General features: G+C 45.9%; 1 protein-coding gene across 2 annotated transcripts in view; it reads left to right on the top strand.

Moving 5' to 3' along the window:
• Positions 1–821: 821 nt before the first annotated feature.
• Positions 822–16865, top strand: part of glb1l (galactosidase, beta 1-like) — a 128231-nt gene continuing 112187 nt past the window's right edge. For both annotated transcript variants that reach the window (XM_084315249.1, XM_084315248.1), the window contains exons 1-3: positions 822–986; positions 1648–1817; positions 3157–3307. In XM_084315249.1, coding sequence (XP_084171375.1) covers positions 918–986; positions 1648–1817; positions 3157–3307 — 390 coding nt within the window. In that variant the 5' untranslated portion in view covers positions 822–917. The remainder of the gene's footprint in view (positions 987–1647; positions 1818–3156; positions 3308–16865) is intronic.

The following is a 16865-nucleotide window of genomic DNA, read 5'->3' as shown; positions in this document are numbered from 1 at the left end:
CAGAGAGAACAGCAGCCTACATGCTGCCTGGACACCTGCCACTATAATAAAGGAAACCATTCCTGAACTGGCTGCTTTGTTCTCTTGCCACGTCAAGCATAATAGTATTTTGTTCTCACTCAACATATTGTCTGTGACATGTCTGGTAGTGACGTTTTATTTTCCAGATTCTGGTGTACTTTTAGTCAGTGTTCTTAACTTAACTTCCCTATAGGGGAATATACCAGACTTCCCTACATGACGCGTAATACTTATTAATAAGCGTGTCAGAAATTAGACAGGCCTTTGGTCATACATAAGCACTCTTTCTTTCAGTTTTTTTAACTGCTGTCTGTTGTTGTTGTTGTTGTCATTTATTTCTGTTTATTTATTTTGTTTTTGTTTTTGTTTTTATATACTAAGCTGTAGTGTAAAAGCACCCTGTGCATTCGTGCGGTGAAGGGTGCTATATAAATAAAAGTAATTCATTCATTCATTCAAGGGAGTGGTCGGTGATTAATGAAAAGTTGCCAAAAAAAATGTATCAAATTACAATACAATACAACTATTTAGAACGGTTGTATTATATCATGTCAAATCGGGTAGAGACCTAGACCTCCCTTTAGCCAGGAAGGTTAATAATAATCATCCCAAATGTAAAACGTAAATTAATCGAGTAACTCATCTGAGTTTAGGACCCAGCGGATAAAATAGACAGTGGATCACATGACTTGTTTCCTCCTGAAAAGGAGGAGTTTAGGACCCGGGGGACAAACCAGTGAATCACATGACAGTTTCTGAAACCATATGTTTCCTCTCCTCTCCTCGACAGAGAGGCAGCGACGGTCCGGGGTTCGATTCCGTTATAATTATAAACAACACAAGATGAGTAACAACATGTCTAAATAGTGTCTGCTTCACACAAGGAGGCAGTGGACATGGCTGTAAAGACCCTCTTCTCCGTCATAGTGGGCCTTGTTGCCTATTTAGCTGTCAATGGGAACTTGGTAAGAATAATCACCTATTCACTAAATACCCGCTGTAAAAGTTCGATAGTTTGTTTAACATGATTGATTGATTGAAAATTGTATGAACAGATTACAGAATGGGTAATACAGTACAACCTCCTCCAATGTACAGTTTCTTCGTCAAATGTATATATTCTCTTTTTTTTTAGACTCTTCTTGTATCACAAACACAGTACTGTATTTGTAAATCTGGTATGTCATAAATGTATAGATGTAGCAGTACTGTCTATATGTCATGGATGTATGTCATAGTTATGATGAATTGAAAATGGGGGACCCTGAATGTAAACAAGACGAAAGTCTTTCTCTGGTCTGCAAGACTGCATCCCCTTAACAATCGTGTGTATTGAGCCTGTATTGTACCCATTCTGCAATCTGTTAAATACAATGTTCAATCAATCAATCAATCAATCAATCAATCAATCAATCAATCAATCAATCAATCAATCAATCAATCAATCAATGTTGTTAACATAGTGGCTACATGGTCAATTACTAAGGGCTAAATGAATACAAGGCATCGTGGCAATTACAGCGATACTCAAATAAGTTATTATGACACCAAATACCAGTAATGAATAGATTCTGAAAATAATACTGAAATGGTATTATTAATATGACTATACTGACTTTCTTGCAGGTCTCTGGGGACAGGACATTCTCCATAGACTACAGTAACAACTGTTTCCTGAAAGATGGAAAGCCATTTCAATACATCTCCGGCAGTATTCACTATTCTAGAATCCCTCGATATTACTGGAAGGACCGCCTGGTCAAGATGTACATGGCTGGCCTCAACGCGGTGCAAGTGTAAGTCCAATACTTGAAGCCTTTAGTACAGTATGTATAGTGTGTGAGATATTTCATCCAAATTGTGAAATATTGCTCATGTATTTAAATGGTCAAATAATCCAGTCGGGCCTTCACCCAAATTGACTCGTATATAATATGACTATATATTCAATATCCAAATTGTCATGGTTATCAATAATGAAAGGTAGAACATCTTTCAGAAGGTTTATTCATTTCAAAGTGAATCAGCAATTTACAGACAGGAAAATTAATACGTTGTAAATGTAGTCATCATTTCAACAGGGGCAGACATTCTATATAGGTTCTGCCAGGAGCCGAAAGTAACAAGTGACTTTTTATGTCGTGACTGAGCCAATGAAAATGCTTCTTCAGAAATAGGAACAGAAGACCAAAGCCATATGACTGACAAGACTGACTGACACAAAACCAAATAGGGAACAGGTATATTGGTCAGCTAGGTAGGATTGGATTACAACTGAGCTCAACATTATTAGAACACAGACTCTCGTCTCAATCCTGACAAGAATGTAGGCCTATGGATTTGACATTCCCTGTGTGCACACATCAGAATACAGGGCCAACACAGTAAATAACAGTTGATTGTACACACTTGTTTAAGTCATTTACAATATGGAATTATAGATGGATAGATAGATAGCTAGATAGATAGCTAGATTTATAGATATGGTAGATTATAGATACTGTAGATACTTTTATGGGTAGTCTTATATTAGCAAAAAAAATGCAATATTCAGACAATATTGTATCTATTTTCCTTCGTGAGCTGCCCCCCTCCCCCCATCCTAAGTCCCTAAGTTGATTAATCGGTTGGCCTGGTCTTAGTCGACCAAGACTTTGCTGGTCGATTGATGTGTTTTTTTCCACGCTGAAGGAGCATGAGCAACACAAGCACTTGGTTGAAAGAGGTATACTTCTGCATGATTGCAAGGTGGGAAGCTCAATTTGACAAGATTTGTCGATTAAATCAACTAATAACTTAGTCAACAAAATGAATGACTATTACTCTTATTCTTTCGTCGACTAAGCATTTCCTTAGTGGAGGCCGGGCAACCCTAATGAATACCTCTCCTCAGTTAGCCACGCGAGTTAGCCATCCAGTAGGACCTCACGAATACCTCTCCTCAGTTAGCTATGATTTCTCCTACATACTACTGCAATAATATTGTCTTCAACATTCATTATTCTTGGCAGTGTAAAAAGGCTGCAATTCGACTAAAACACGATCCACGTTACACCTCTGCGGGGTGGCAGCCAGGTGTCTATCCAGTGCCAAGGGGAAACGCTGCGGCTTGAACTCTTTACTTTGCGCCCACAGATACGTGCCTTGGAACTTCCATGAGACGGTCCAGGGGGTCAACAACTTCTCGGGGGACCGTGATCTGGTGCACTTCCTGGATCTAGCCAATCAGACGGGTCTGCTGGTCATCCTCCGTCCGGGACCATACATATGTGCAGAATGGGAGATGGTGAGAATTACTACCTGTATTTGTTTTACCAGCCAGATTGTTTCGCTTAAAGCGCGTTGTTGGTAAACAGAAATGTAAAAACAGAGACCACCCTCCCTGTTTTGGTAGTTCCCCGTCTTCCAACATGGCTATACCTGTAACAGAGCAACCGTCGTTTTGTACGTGGCAATGGGAGACACAATGTGCAAAACAACCGGTTGCCAGGTGTTGATATAATGAGCAATAATATAAACAACAATGTAATACATTTGTTGTTTTATTACTGGATCTAAACATAACGCATTTCATGATTTTACCTAGTCTACCACTGCACAGAAATTAGGCATTTTCCTTCAGTGGTTAGTTACCAATGGTTACAGGCACACAGACTACACAGACACTCTGTGCAAGACCTCTGCCTTGTTCTAATCGTCCTCAAATTCTGATCTTTTGGTCACAAGTTTGTTTCTCTAACGTAAAGGCTTGTGCTTTAGTTAGTATAATACTGTATACTGTGTTGCAGTAGTACTCAGTGTAGTTAGTTAGTATAATACTGTATACTGTGTTGCAGTAGTACTCAGTGTACCTAGTTAGTATATTACTGTATACTGTGTTGCAGTAGTACTCAGTGTACCTAGTTAGTATATTACTGTATATACTGTGTTGCAGCAGTACTCAGTGTACCTAGTTAGTATATTACTGTATATACTGTGTTGCAGTAGTACTCAGTGTACCTGGTTAGTATATTACTGTATATACTGTGTTGCAGTAGTACTCAGTGTACCTAGTTAGTATATTACTGTATACTGTGTTGCAGTAGTACTCAGTGTACCTAGTTAGTATATTACTGTATATACTGTGTTGCAGTAGTACTCAGTGTACCTGGTTAGTATATTACTGTATATACTGTGTTGCAGTAGTACTCAGTGTACCTAGTTAGTATATTACTGTATATACTGTGTTGCAGTAGTACTCAGTGTACCTGGTTAGTATATTACTGTATATACTGTGTTGCAGTAGTATTCAGTGTACCTAGTTAGTATATTACTGTATACTGTGTTGCAGTAGTACTCAGTGTACCTGGTTAGTATATTACTGTATACTGTGTTGCAGTAGTACTCACTGTACCTAGTTAGTATATTACTGTATACTGTGTTGCAGTAGTACTCAGTGTACCTAGTTAGTATATTACTGTATATACTGTGTTGCAGTAGTACTCAGTGTACCTAGTTAGTATATTACTGTATATACTGTGTTGCAGTAGTACTCAGTGTACCTAGTTAGTATATTACTGTATACTGTGTTGCAGTAGTACTCAGTGTACCTAGTTAGTATATTACTGTATATACTGTGTTGCAGCAGTACTCAGTGTACCTGGTTAGTATATTACTGTATATACTGTGTTGCAGTAGTACTCAGTGTACCTCGTTAGTATATTACTGTATATACTGTGTTGCAGTAGTACTCAGTGTACCTGGTTAGTATATTACTGTATACTGTGTTGCAGTAGTACTCAGTGTACCTAGTTAGTATATTACTGTATATACTGTGTTGCAGTAGTACTCAGTGTACCTAGTTAGTATATTACTGTATATACTGTGTTGCAGTAGTACTCAGTGTACCTGGTTAGTATATTACTGTATATACTGTGTTGCAGTAGTACTCAGTGTACCTGGTTAGTATATTACTGTATATACTGTGTTGCAGTAGTACTCAGTGTAGTCAGTATATTACTGTATACTGTGTTGCAGTAGTACTCAGTGTAGTTAGTATATTACTGTATACTGTGTTGTACTCAGTGTACCTAGTTAGTATATTACTGTATACTGTGTTGCAGTAGTACTCAGTGTACCTAGTTAGTATATTACTGTATATACTGTGTTGCAGTAGTACTCAGTGTACCTGGTTAGTATATTACTGTATATACTGTGTTGCAGCAGTACTCAGTGTACCTGGTTAGTATATTACTGTATACTGTGTTGCAGTAGTACTCAGTGTACCTAGTTAGTATATTACTGTATATACTGTGTTGCAGCAGTACTCGGTGTACCTGGTTAGTATATTACTGTATACTGTGTTGTACTCAGTGTACCTAGTTAGTATATTACTGTATACTGCAGGGTTCGAAATTAACGGGGGCTTGGGGCAAAATGCCCTCGAAAATTGACCAAATGCCCTCGAAAATCAGTTAAGGGGGGCAAAAAAAGCCCCCGACAGTTTACTAATTATATATATTGTTACAAAGGATCAGATTAAACCGAATATATATATTTATTTATTGATATATATTGCATAGTATTTGTATATCGTTTGATATCCCTTGTATATTCCTTGTACATATACACGGAATATCCCTTTAGTCCAGCCCATAATATTTCATTCTCCTATTGGACAGTGGTCCACCGGTGCCAGGGACCGGCCCCCGGAGCCAAGTTCAAAGTCACCGACACGACATGTCTGTACTTGCCCGGCCCTGCCCAGGGATACGGCGACAGAAATGAGAGTGGCACTATTTGTGCACCGTGCGTATAAATACGGCGCAGGTGAATGTAGAAGCCCCTTAGCCCCTTACCTCCGTACCCTTCGTCCATTTAGTATGTTACCGATAAGTTGAAGCCTCACCCACGATACAACGTGCGGTGAAGTATGGCCTGTTTGGCCTCAGAATAGAGCATCGAGACCGCGTGCGAATTAGTAACTGAATTGTCAGAGTTTGGCGCTATACCGTCGAGTGCGACATATTTCTATTGAGTCTTTAATAGTCTATTTGTGTATAGTGTATCGTGCGGTTAGAATTCTATAGTGACCAGCATCTCCAACGCTTTCTCGTATTAGCTAGAGTTCTTATCCAGGCTGGGCCGACCGCATGGCGCTTTCACCCGAGGAGACCTAGGCGAGAACCGTATGGACATGTACACTGGATTAATCTACCCGACGACTACATAGCCCTTTGCGGCTGGAATATATTTGCTTTGGTCCTATGATTTATGGAGCGGATAATCGCCGACGCCTGCACGTGTTGGATTTACCCCGAGAGGAGTCAAGTCGAGTCGGCGCTCAGAGAGCCTGAGGCCGCCTAGCTTTCTTCACTGTAGAGCTACAGTCTACAAGAGAACCAAGCTGTATTCGTCTGTGGATCAAGAGACTACTGCACCGGCTTCTGTACCTGAAGTCTCCCTAGTCATCGTTGACCAGACGTCCTACTACCGACAGATCTTCTACCCCTTGCTGGCTTACAACCAGTGGGAACCCCTTCCAGTATCTCCCGCTATATTACTAGTGTACCATAGATATAATTCCCTAAGATTCAGGTTGTATAATTACCTCCTGCGTAACCAGAGAATGGACATTCGTTATTGATTTGCCTACGCATACTCCTTTGCCTTACAAGTGCATTCAAAGAATAATGTAAAGTATCCTATGTACCTTTTGCTCCATTAAATACTTGATTAATACCTTTGACTGGAACCGATTTCATTGTGGGAAGTGTTCATCATATTCATATATCGTGTACTGTATGGCCAGTAATTAAAGTACATAAAGCGGTAGTGGTTTAATGATACCATACTTATCAATACAGTCAGGGAATTGTACCCCTCAGTTACAATTGGTCCTTCGAGCCGGAGGGTAACTAGTGTAATATTAATATAGTGGTATTAATATTGAAATGGCCTATGATGAACACTCCACAAAACGGTCCTCCTAAAGTAGATCGCCCGCAGCGTAGACGGCAGCCACCTCAGTACTTAGAGGATTACGTTGCCAGTATACTACCTAGCCTTCTACAGACGGTAAACGCGGAAAAAGTAGAAAGTAAAATTATGTCCGACCCTATCAACCAGGCTACCCCGCCAACAGAGGCCCTAGTGGGTTCTAATGTAACTGACCAAGCTCACGGTAGGGACCAGGAGGGAACTGACACGACTTTACCCCCCGCCAAGACCGAAGAAGTAGTCCCCGGAGAGCTCCAGGAGAAAGACAACCCTCCAGAGATGGAACTCTGCCCGGTACAAGAAGAAGAGAGCGCCCAGGAGATAGAGCTCCAGGACTCCCCGCAGGAGAACGCATCTCCAACGAGTACTGCCAGGAGCGGATCACCTCAACCAGCGTCTTCCCCCAGCGAGGCGGACAAGATGCTGGCACAGGCGTTCCTCGCCAGCCTAGCAGCCTCAACAGAGCGCGATCGACTCCAAGCACAGACGCTTAGTGAGCGCGAACATTCTTCCATGGAAAGAGAACGCCTCCAAGCGCAGCAACGGAGCGACGAAGATCGTATACGTCTAGAGATTAGCCGCCTTCAGATGGAAGAGAATATGGTAAGAGACCACGCCGAAGCCCAGCGCGCCGCCGCCGAAGCCCAGCGCGCCGCTGCCGGTGCCCAAAGAGAAGCAGAGCGCGACATCGCTCTCACCAAGCGCGAAGCCGAGCGCGACCGATTACAAGTGCAGCTAATGGAGCAGCTGATCGCCAGGGCAACACCCCCTCCCTCCGCACGGGGTTCCAGGGCCTCGTCAAGACACGGGTCAAGGGCACCCTCCCCTGACCGATCAAGCGACCCTGAGCCCGACCACCAGAGAGAGCCTATACCCCCCTCCGAACTCCTTCCCCGACCGGTCCCAGTGAGACCCAGCTACAAGGAAGGAACGGTATACACCGCGGAGAGGCTAAATAGACGACTACAGGATCTAGAGGACCTGACAGAGGAAGAAGAAGAGGGAGAGGAGGAGAGTCAAGCCCGACAGCAGCACAGTACCCCACAGGACCAGGAGGTCCAGTACAGCCCAGGCTCTACCCCCGCGGCTCTGCGCTACAGACCCCCGACTCAATTCACGGGTGAGATTGACGCACAACCAGTCCCGAGGAATAGCACCTGGATACGCGGGCCATGGTACCCTGCCGGTACCAGCCCACCGAGAGGCGTAAGAGGAGACTCGCCTAGGAGGCCTCTCTTCCAACGCTCACCGATGTGCCAGCCATCTACGGCATCATACATTGGCACACCGACGTTTCCAGACTTCACCCATGAGAACAGAGCACAGTACACGGAGCTACGGATGTGCTTAGAGACAATGATGGCTGATGTAGCTGATGAACGCCACAAGTATGCTATCCTATTGAAGCACCTCAAGGTGCCCCGAGCACACAATATAGCGCTGGCCTATGCCACCTCTACTACCCCATACACAGCGGCTCTAGCAGCACTCGACCAAAGATATGGACGCATATGGGACTACGTAATACAAGAGATAAGGCATATTGACCGCCTACCCCCAGCAACAGACAATCGCTCACTAGACGACCTGTCTATCAAGGTACAATCCCTGGTAGGGATGCTGGGGGCGCAACGAGAAAAGGGTATGCACGAACTATACGCAAACTCTAATGTCGAGAGGATTTTAGAGAAGCTTCCGCCCGCCCGACAAGAGCGCTTCAGGCGGCAAAGAGACCACCGTGATCCTAACGGTCCCGAGCCATCCCTCCTAGACCTAGCCGACTTCCTGGCGAGAGAAGTCAGCAGCCTGCGATTGGATACGTTCGTGCGGAGCACACCAAGCTCCAGAGAGGGACCTAGGAGAGCAAACGATGGCCGAAGATTGGTGACTGTCATGCACCAATCAGAACCAGTACCGAGCAGCAAGAACCACAGTACCCCCTCGATGAAAGAGAAGTGGAAGATGGTGTGCCCGTACTGCGAGAAAGAACACTGGTTGTCACAATGTGACACATTCAAGAAGATGACCGCCGACGAAGTGGGTCAATGGATAAAGTCCAACCGACGCTGTTACCGATGTGCGCGCAGTCACATGGCAGCCGAGTGCCGCTTAAAGAAGAGGTGTAGTCGGTGTGACGGAGCCCACCTAGATGTCCTACACGACAGTAACAGAAGAAAGCCCGCATCCTCAAGCAGCACAAAGGCAAGTGTTATGTACATTGACCCCGCCAGCAGCGGGGGCGCCCGAGTGCTCTTAAAGGTGGTCTGCGTAACACTGAGTTACCAAGACAAGGTCATGGACACTTACGCCGTCCTTGACGACGGGTCAGAGAAGACCCTTCTCCTCGCATCCGCTGCGGCCCAGCTGGGGCTGCGGGGGAGCGAAAACCAGATGACGATTCGGACAATAAGAAGAGATCTAAAGACGATAAAGGGCGAGAATGTCTCCTTCACTATCGCAGCAAGCGGGCAGCCAGAGAGACGGTATAGGATTACTAATGCTTTCACCAGCCAAGAAATAGGCCTGTCGCAGTACACCTACCCCATCGCCAAGCTGATGGATAAATATGTGCACCTGCGTCAACTACCTATCCCGCTCATAGACGGTGCCACCCCGACCCTGCTGATAGGCTCCGACCATGCAGACCTCATAGTCCCGATAGACCGGGTCCACACAGGGCCCAGAGGCTGTCCTGCAGCAGTCGAGACCCGCCTAGGATGGACATTACAAGGCCCCCTCGCTAAGTCTCTTAACCGAACAACAGCCACTAGCTGCCTCCACTCCAGAGTGACAGAAGAAGACACCACCCTCCTACAGCATGTCGAGAGGCTATGGACACTAGAGACAATGCCCTTTAAGAACGAAAAGAAAGACATTCGTTCCAAGGAAGACATTTACGCCATAGCACTCCTCGAGCAAGGGACAAAGAGAGTCAAAGTCAACGGAGTGATGAGATACGCAACTCCACTCCTGAGGCGAGAGGGTATGCCCACCTTCCACGCCCCGAAAGAAGCGACGGAGCGGTATCTATTGAACACAGAGCGGCGCCTAGCCAGAGACCCCGCTCAAGAGACTGTGTACCGCGCTGAGATTAACAAGCTAATCACAGCGGGACACATAAAGAAAATCGACATTAAAGAGGCCGATCAGACGACCGAATCATGGTACGTGCCGCACCACAAAGTCCACCACAACGGCAAGGATCGTATTGTGTTCAACTGCAGCTACCAGATCGGATCACAAAATCTGAATAAAGAGCTCTTGCCCGGCCCAACACTCGGCCCCTCCCTACTAGGCGTGTTACTACGTTTCCGCCAGGACAAGGTGGCCATCAGCGGCGACATCAAAGGGATGTTCCTGCAGGTGAGACTAGTGGAGGAGGACAAGCCCCTGCTGCGGTTCCTATGGAGAGAGAGGATCGGGGATGAGCAACCAGCCATCTATCAATGGGAAGTCCTCCCTTTCGGAACCACATGCAGCCCATGCTGTGCTACGTTTGCACTGCAAAAACACGTCGCAGAGGACCCAGCAGCTGATGAAGAGGTCCGAAAAAGTGTAGAAAATAGTTTCTACGTGGACAACTGTCTGCAAAGCGTCTCGACGCCAGAAGAAGCCGAGGCCCTTCTACTCAAGCTCCGCGCCTCCCTGATCAAAGGCGGCTTTGATCTCAGGCAGTGGGCCAGCAGCGACCCGCAAGTATTGCGCAGCCTCTCCCCCGAGGACAAGGCAGCAAGCAGCGAGACCTGGATGGCGACCATCCCAGGAGAAGCCCAAGAAATGACATTAGGACTAGTCTGGCGCTTCAAAACAGACTCGCTCCATTATAAACACACACCCCTGACCAAGGAGCAGGGAAGGTCGACTGCACTACCGACCACCAGACGGAGTGTATACAGAACACTCGCCAGACAATATGACCCGTTGGGATGTATTCTACCTTACACCACCAGGGCAAAGATGATTGTAAGAGCGTTATGGGACAAGGACCAGGGCTGGGACGACCCCATACCCGAACACCTTGCATCCACATGGAGAGAGTGGGAGACGGAACTCAGCTCACTCCCAGGTGTTAACATACGCCGCAGCTACTTCCCACCCACAGTGAGGCCGGAGACGTGCCAGATGGACCTGCACGTCTTCAGCGACGCCTCCGAAGTAGCCTACGGCTCGGTGGCCTACTTGCGTGCCCGAGAGGAGGGAGGAGACATACATACTGCTTTCATCCTGGCTCGCTCAAGAATAGCCCCACGAAAGCAACAATCTATCCCGCGTCTAGAGCTCTGCGCAGCCCTAGCAGGAGCGCACCTCGCCACGTTAATCCAACGTGAACTCACCATTCCGGTGCAAAGAACAATCTTGTGGTCAGACTCCACGACAGTACTCACATGGATCCGGTCTGATTCGTGCAGATACAAGGTCTTCGTGGGGGTCAGAGTCACAGAGATTCAAGAGTTAACAGAAGTAGCAAGCTGGAGGTATGTGGACACAAAACACAACCCAGCTGACGTCATCACCCGGGGAATGTCCCTGGATGACCTCACCCGTCACAACCCATACAGTGACGGACCAGAGTTTCTCAAGCTCCCGGAAGAAGAGTGGCCTACACCCACCCCACGGGAGGCGAGTAAAGAGGAGGCCGAAAACAAGAAATCTGTGTTCTGTGGATTGAACACACTCGTCTCCACAGACCCCGACATAGACGATTGCCTCACCCTAGAGAGTGCGCAGCTAAAGACATTTCTGTGGCACCACCCAGAGGTTCAGCCCACTACTGACATTTCAGCAGCTGACTACGAAGAAGCAGAACTTCTACTACAACGAGCCCAGAGAGACTCGTTCCCCGATGAGCTAGACTGTCTACAGGGAGCAAAGCCCGTCCCATCAGACAGCAGACTGCTCCACCTAGCACCCGAGAGCGACGCCCATAGTCTCATCAGAGTGGGTGGTCGTCTGCGGAGAGCCCCAGACTTACCGGATGACGTCAAGTACCCGATAGTCTTGAACAGCCGACACAAGGTCACAGAGCTGATCATAAAGAAATACGACGAGGATGTGCACCACGCAGGGGCAGAGAGAGTCTTCGCGGAGATCAGACGTCGTTATTGGATACTGCAAGGGAGAGAAGCAGTGCGGCGCTTCCAGCGAACCTGTCTAGACTGTCGTAAGTGGCGAGCGCAGCCCAGTATACCCCGGATGGCTGACCTACCTCCCTGTCGCCTCCGACTCGGCGACAAGCCTTTTCACTCCACCGGTATGGACTGTTTCGGCCCGCTGTATATAAAGAAAGGAAGAGGAACCGAGAAGCGGTGGGGTATTGTATTCAAATGCATGACCACCCGAGCGATACATATAGAACTCCTTCCAACCATGAGCACAGACTCATTCCTTATGGCCTTCCGAAGATTCACATCGCGGAAAGGCAAACCGTCTATATTGTTGTCTGATCACGGGACAAACTTCAAAGGCGGAGAAAGAGAGCTGAGAGAGAGCTTCCAAGCTATGGGCCCAGAACTTAAGACCCACCTCGCTCCATCCCAGATTGACTTCCAGTTTAATCCCCCGAACGCACCTCACTTCGGTGGAACTTGGGAACGAGAAGTACGTTCAATAAAGACAGCCCTGTACGCCGTGCTTGGGGCCCAGACCGTGGCGGAAGAAGTCCTAATGACAGTCCTCACGGAGATCGAGGGAGTATTGAACTCAAAGCCCCTCGGTTACGTCTCAAGTGATGTAGCAGATGTCGACCCAGTTACCCCCAACACACTCTTGATGGGGCGGCTGGACCCCGCGCTACCCCAGACAATGTACAGGCCTGAAGAAGCGAACGGCCGAAGAATGTGGAGGTACAGTCAAGTATTGGCTGACAAGTTTTGGAACAGCTTCCTACTCCACTACCTACCGTCTCTACAGACCTGCCAGCAATGGGTAAAAGAGAGAGACAATTTGACAGAAGGAACAGTCGTCATGATTATCGACCAGTCACTACCCCGAGCTATGTGGCCGGCCGGCCGCGTAAGCAAAGTGATCACCGGTGCCGACGGAAAGGTCCGAGCAGCTGAAGTGCTCGTCCAAGGGCGGACCTACACCCGACCCGTGGCGAGGCTAATAGAACTGCCAAGGCTCCCCGATACTATCGATGACGACCATGACCCATGACTTTGTGAACTGACTGACCCTCACAGCAGACATTGAGTAGTGGACAGTGCGGTTAATCTGTCTCTGCTTAGCTAATTAGGTGGGACTAATTAGGGTGCGGCTGTTACAAAGGATCAGATTAAACCGAATATATATATTTATTTATTGATATATATTGCATAGTATTTGTATATCGTTTGATATCCCTTGTATATTCCTTGTACATATACACGGAATATCCCTTTAGTCCAGCCCATAATATTTCATTCTCCTATTGGACAGTGGTCCACCGGCGCCAGGGACCGGCCCCCGGAGCCAAGTTCAAAGTCACCGACACGACATGTCTGTACTTGCCCGGCCCTGCCCAGGGATACGGCGACAGAAATGAGAGTGGCACTATTTGTGCACCGTGCGTATAAATACGGCGCAGGTGAATGTAGAAGCCCCTTAGCCCCTTACCTCCGTACCCTTCGTCCATTTAGTATGTTACCGATAAGTTGAAGCCTCACCCACGATACAACGTGCGGTGAAGTATGGCCTGTTTGGCCTCAGAATAGAGCATCGAGACCGCGTGCGAATTAGTAACTGAATTGTCAGAGTTTGGCGCTATACCGTCGAGTGCGACATATTTCTATTGAGTCTTTAATAGTCTATTTGTGTATAGTGTATCGTGCGGTTAGAATTCTATAGTGACCAGCATCTCCAACGCTTTCTCGTATTAGCTAGAGTTCTTATCCAGGCTGGGCCGACCGCATGGCGCTTTCACCCGAGGAGACCTAGGCGAGAACCGTATGGACATGTACACTGGATTAATCTACCCGATGACTACATAGCCCTTTGCGGCTGGAATATATTTGCTTTGGTCCTATGATTTATGGAGCGGATAATCGCCGACGCCTGCACGTGTTGGATTTACCCCGAGAGGAGTCAAGTCGAGTCGGCGCTCAGAGAGCCTGATGCCGCCTAGCTTTCTTCACTGTGGAGCTACAGTCTACAAGAGAACCAAGCTGTATTCGTCTGTGGATCAAGAGACTACTGCACCGGCTTCTGTACCTGAAGTCTCCCTAGTCATCGTTGACCAGACGTCCTACTACCGACAGATCTTCTACCCCTTGCTGGCTTACAACCAGTGGGAACCCCTTCCAGTATCTCCCGCTATATTACTAGTGTACCATAGATATAATTCCCTAAGATTCAGGTTGTATAATTACCTCCTGCGTAACCAGAGAATGGACATTCGTTATTGATTTGCCTACGCATACTCCTTTGCCTTACAAGTGCATTCAAAGAATAATGTAAAGTATCCTATGTACCTTTTGCTCCATTAAATACTTGATTAATACCTTTGACTGGAACCGATTTCATTGTGGGAAGTGTTCATCATATTCATATATCGTGTACTGTATGGCCAGTAATTAAAGTACATAAAGCGGTAGTGGTTTAATGATACCATACTTATCAATACAGTCAGGGAATTGTACCCCTCAGTTACATATATAATTATATATATGCTCTACAGTGCGAGCATTTCCCTCGTATTTGCCCCTAATAATATGTGTGTGTGCAAACCGGAAAAATCATTTACTTGCAGTGTGCGAGACAGACGAGTGATTGTGAAGATTACAAAACAGCTCCGCTGTTAATAGTTCAGATTGAAACTGGACTGAAATTCAGTTTTTGGGTGGAATGTTTGTTCCAAGGAGGAGGGAGGCGGGGCCCGCTGCGTGTTTCAGGCAATAGTATGCAGCTGCAGAACGTCAGACCGCAGCGCTTACAAGCCCCGCGCTTACAAGCCCCGCACATAGCAACCCCTCGCTTCCATTGGCTGATTTTGGTCACGTGATTTGGGTCCCACCCAATGGCTGAGGTCCCCCGCGCTTAGATACCCCTCGCTTCCATTGGCTGATTTGGGTCACGTTGCACTGCGGGATTGATTGATTGATTGATTGAAAACTTTATTAACAGATTGCCGTATGATTTGGGTCACGTTGCACTGCGGGATTGATTGATTGATTGATTGATTGATTGATTGAAAACTTTATTAACAGATTGCCGAATGGGTACACGTGACCACCACAGGCCATGATTGATTGATTGAAAACTTTATTAACAGATTGTAGAATGGGTACACGTGACCTGACCGATTGATTGATTGATTGATTGATTGATTGAAAACTTTATTAACAGATTGCAGAATGGGTACAGTGACCGATTGATTGATTGATTGATTGATTGATTGAAAACTTTATTAACAGATTGTATAATGGGTACAGTGACCGATTGATTGATTGATTGATTGATTGAAAACTTTATTAACAGATTGCAGAATGCAGTACAGCTCAATACACACAATTGTTAAGGGGATGCAGACCATGCAGTACTGTTACATTTGTGACATACAGTAAATATATACAAGGGGGAGGGAACTGTACATTTATGATGAATTGAAAATGGGGGACCCTGATGTAAACAAGACGGAAGTCTTTCTCTGGTCTGCATCCCCTTAACAATTGTGTGTATTGAGCTGTACTGCAGATATATTTCAATTGCCTTACTTATTTACATAAGTATTATAGGCCTACAGCAGTATTGTACAGACAGTCTGTGTGAAGTCTGTGTGGTTATCCAGCTGCACAAAGGCAGAGCAAGAGGCTCTACAGAGGGTGGTGAAGGCGGCAGGCAGGATTGTCGGGACTCCTCTTATCAAACATCACCTCCGTCTTCACCTCCCGCTGCCTCCACCGCTCCAAGTGTATCATCAAGGACCAGTCTCACCCAGCACATCACTTCTTTCAGCTCCTTCCCCCAGGGAGGAGATACCGGTCCATACATGCCAAGAGTTCAAGATTTAAGAACAGCTTTTTCCCCCAAGCAGTCAGACTGTTAAACGCTCATTGACTGTCCCCTCACGTGCACCATGCACTTACCTGGACTTGATAATCACTGTTACCACTCATCATGCACTTTATTTAAAATATTCTGTTATGTACAGTGTTATATGTGTTTCATGTATGTATATATTGTACTACGGTCTGTGGGAGCTCCCCTGAAATTTCACTCACGGTCATATAAGAGTTTTAATGTAGAAGGTTTTATTAATGAAATGTTGGGTATAAACTGGGAGGAGGTATGTTGTGAGGATGACCCAGAGGTTGCACTGGACTTATTTATGTCAGAAACAAATCAGCCCCATGGATAGATAGTAGCTTTTAATGAATTTTAATGAATGAGAGAGACATACTGTAGCCAAAAAAGCATCAGTGTGTTCCAGTTCTGCAGATGACAAAAGTACCGTTCCTTACGTAATCAAGTCACAAAGTTAAATAAGGTGAGAAAAAGGGAATATTTTAAACCATGGTTATATGATGTGAGAAATGATGGTAAAAATCTATGGAATGTTTTAAATCAAATTATGGGTAGAAAATCCAATGTCTGTACACCTTTTGTTGAGTCATATGGAATTGTCCTAACCAAACCATGTGATATTGCCAACCATTTTAATGATTTTTATGCAAGTAAGATATCTCAGCTCAGGCAGGGAATGCACATCTCAAACAATACAAAATCAAATGACATAATTAAGAATATCATAATGAAAGATAAAGGGTGTACGTTTGATTTTCAACAGGTTGAGGTTAGTGATATTGAAAGGTTACTCCAGGCTCTACCTGACAGCAAGTTAGCTGGCACAGACAACTTGGATAGTAAATTATTGAGAATTACTGCTACGA

Source organism: Notolepis coatsorum (genome assembly GCF_963971535.1).
Source record: "Notolepis coatsorum genome assembly, chromosome: 5".
Classification (NCBI taxonomy): Eukaryota; Metazoa; Chordata; class Actinopteri; order Aulopiformes; family Paralepididae; genus Notolepis; species Notolepis coatsorum.
This window is presented reverse-complemented; position numbering and strand designations above follow the sequence as displayed.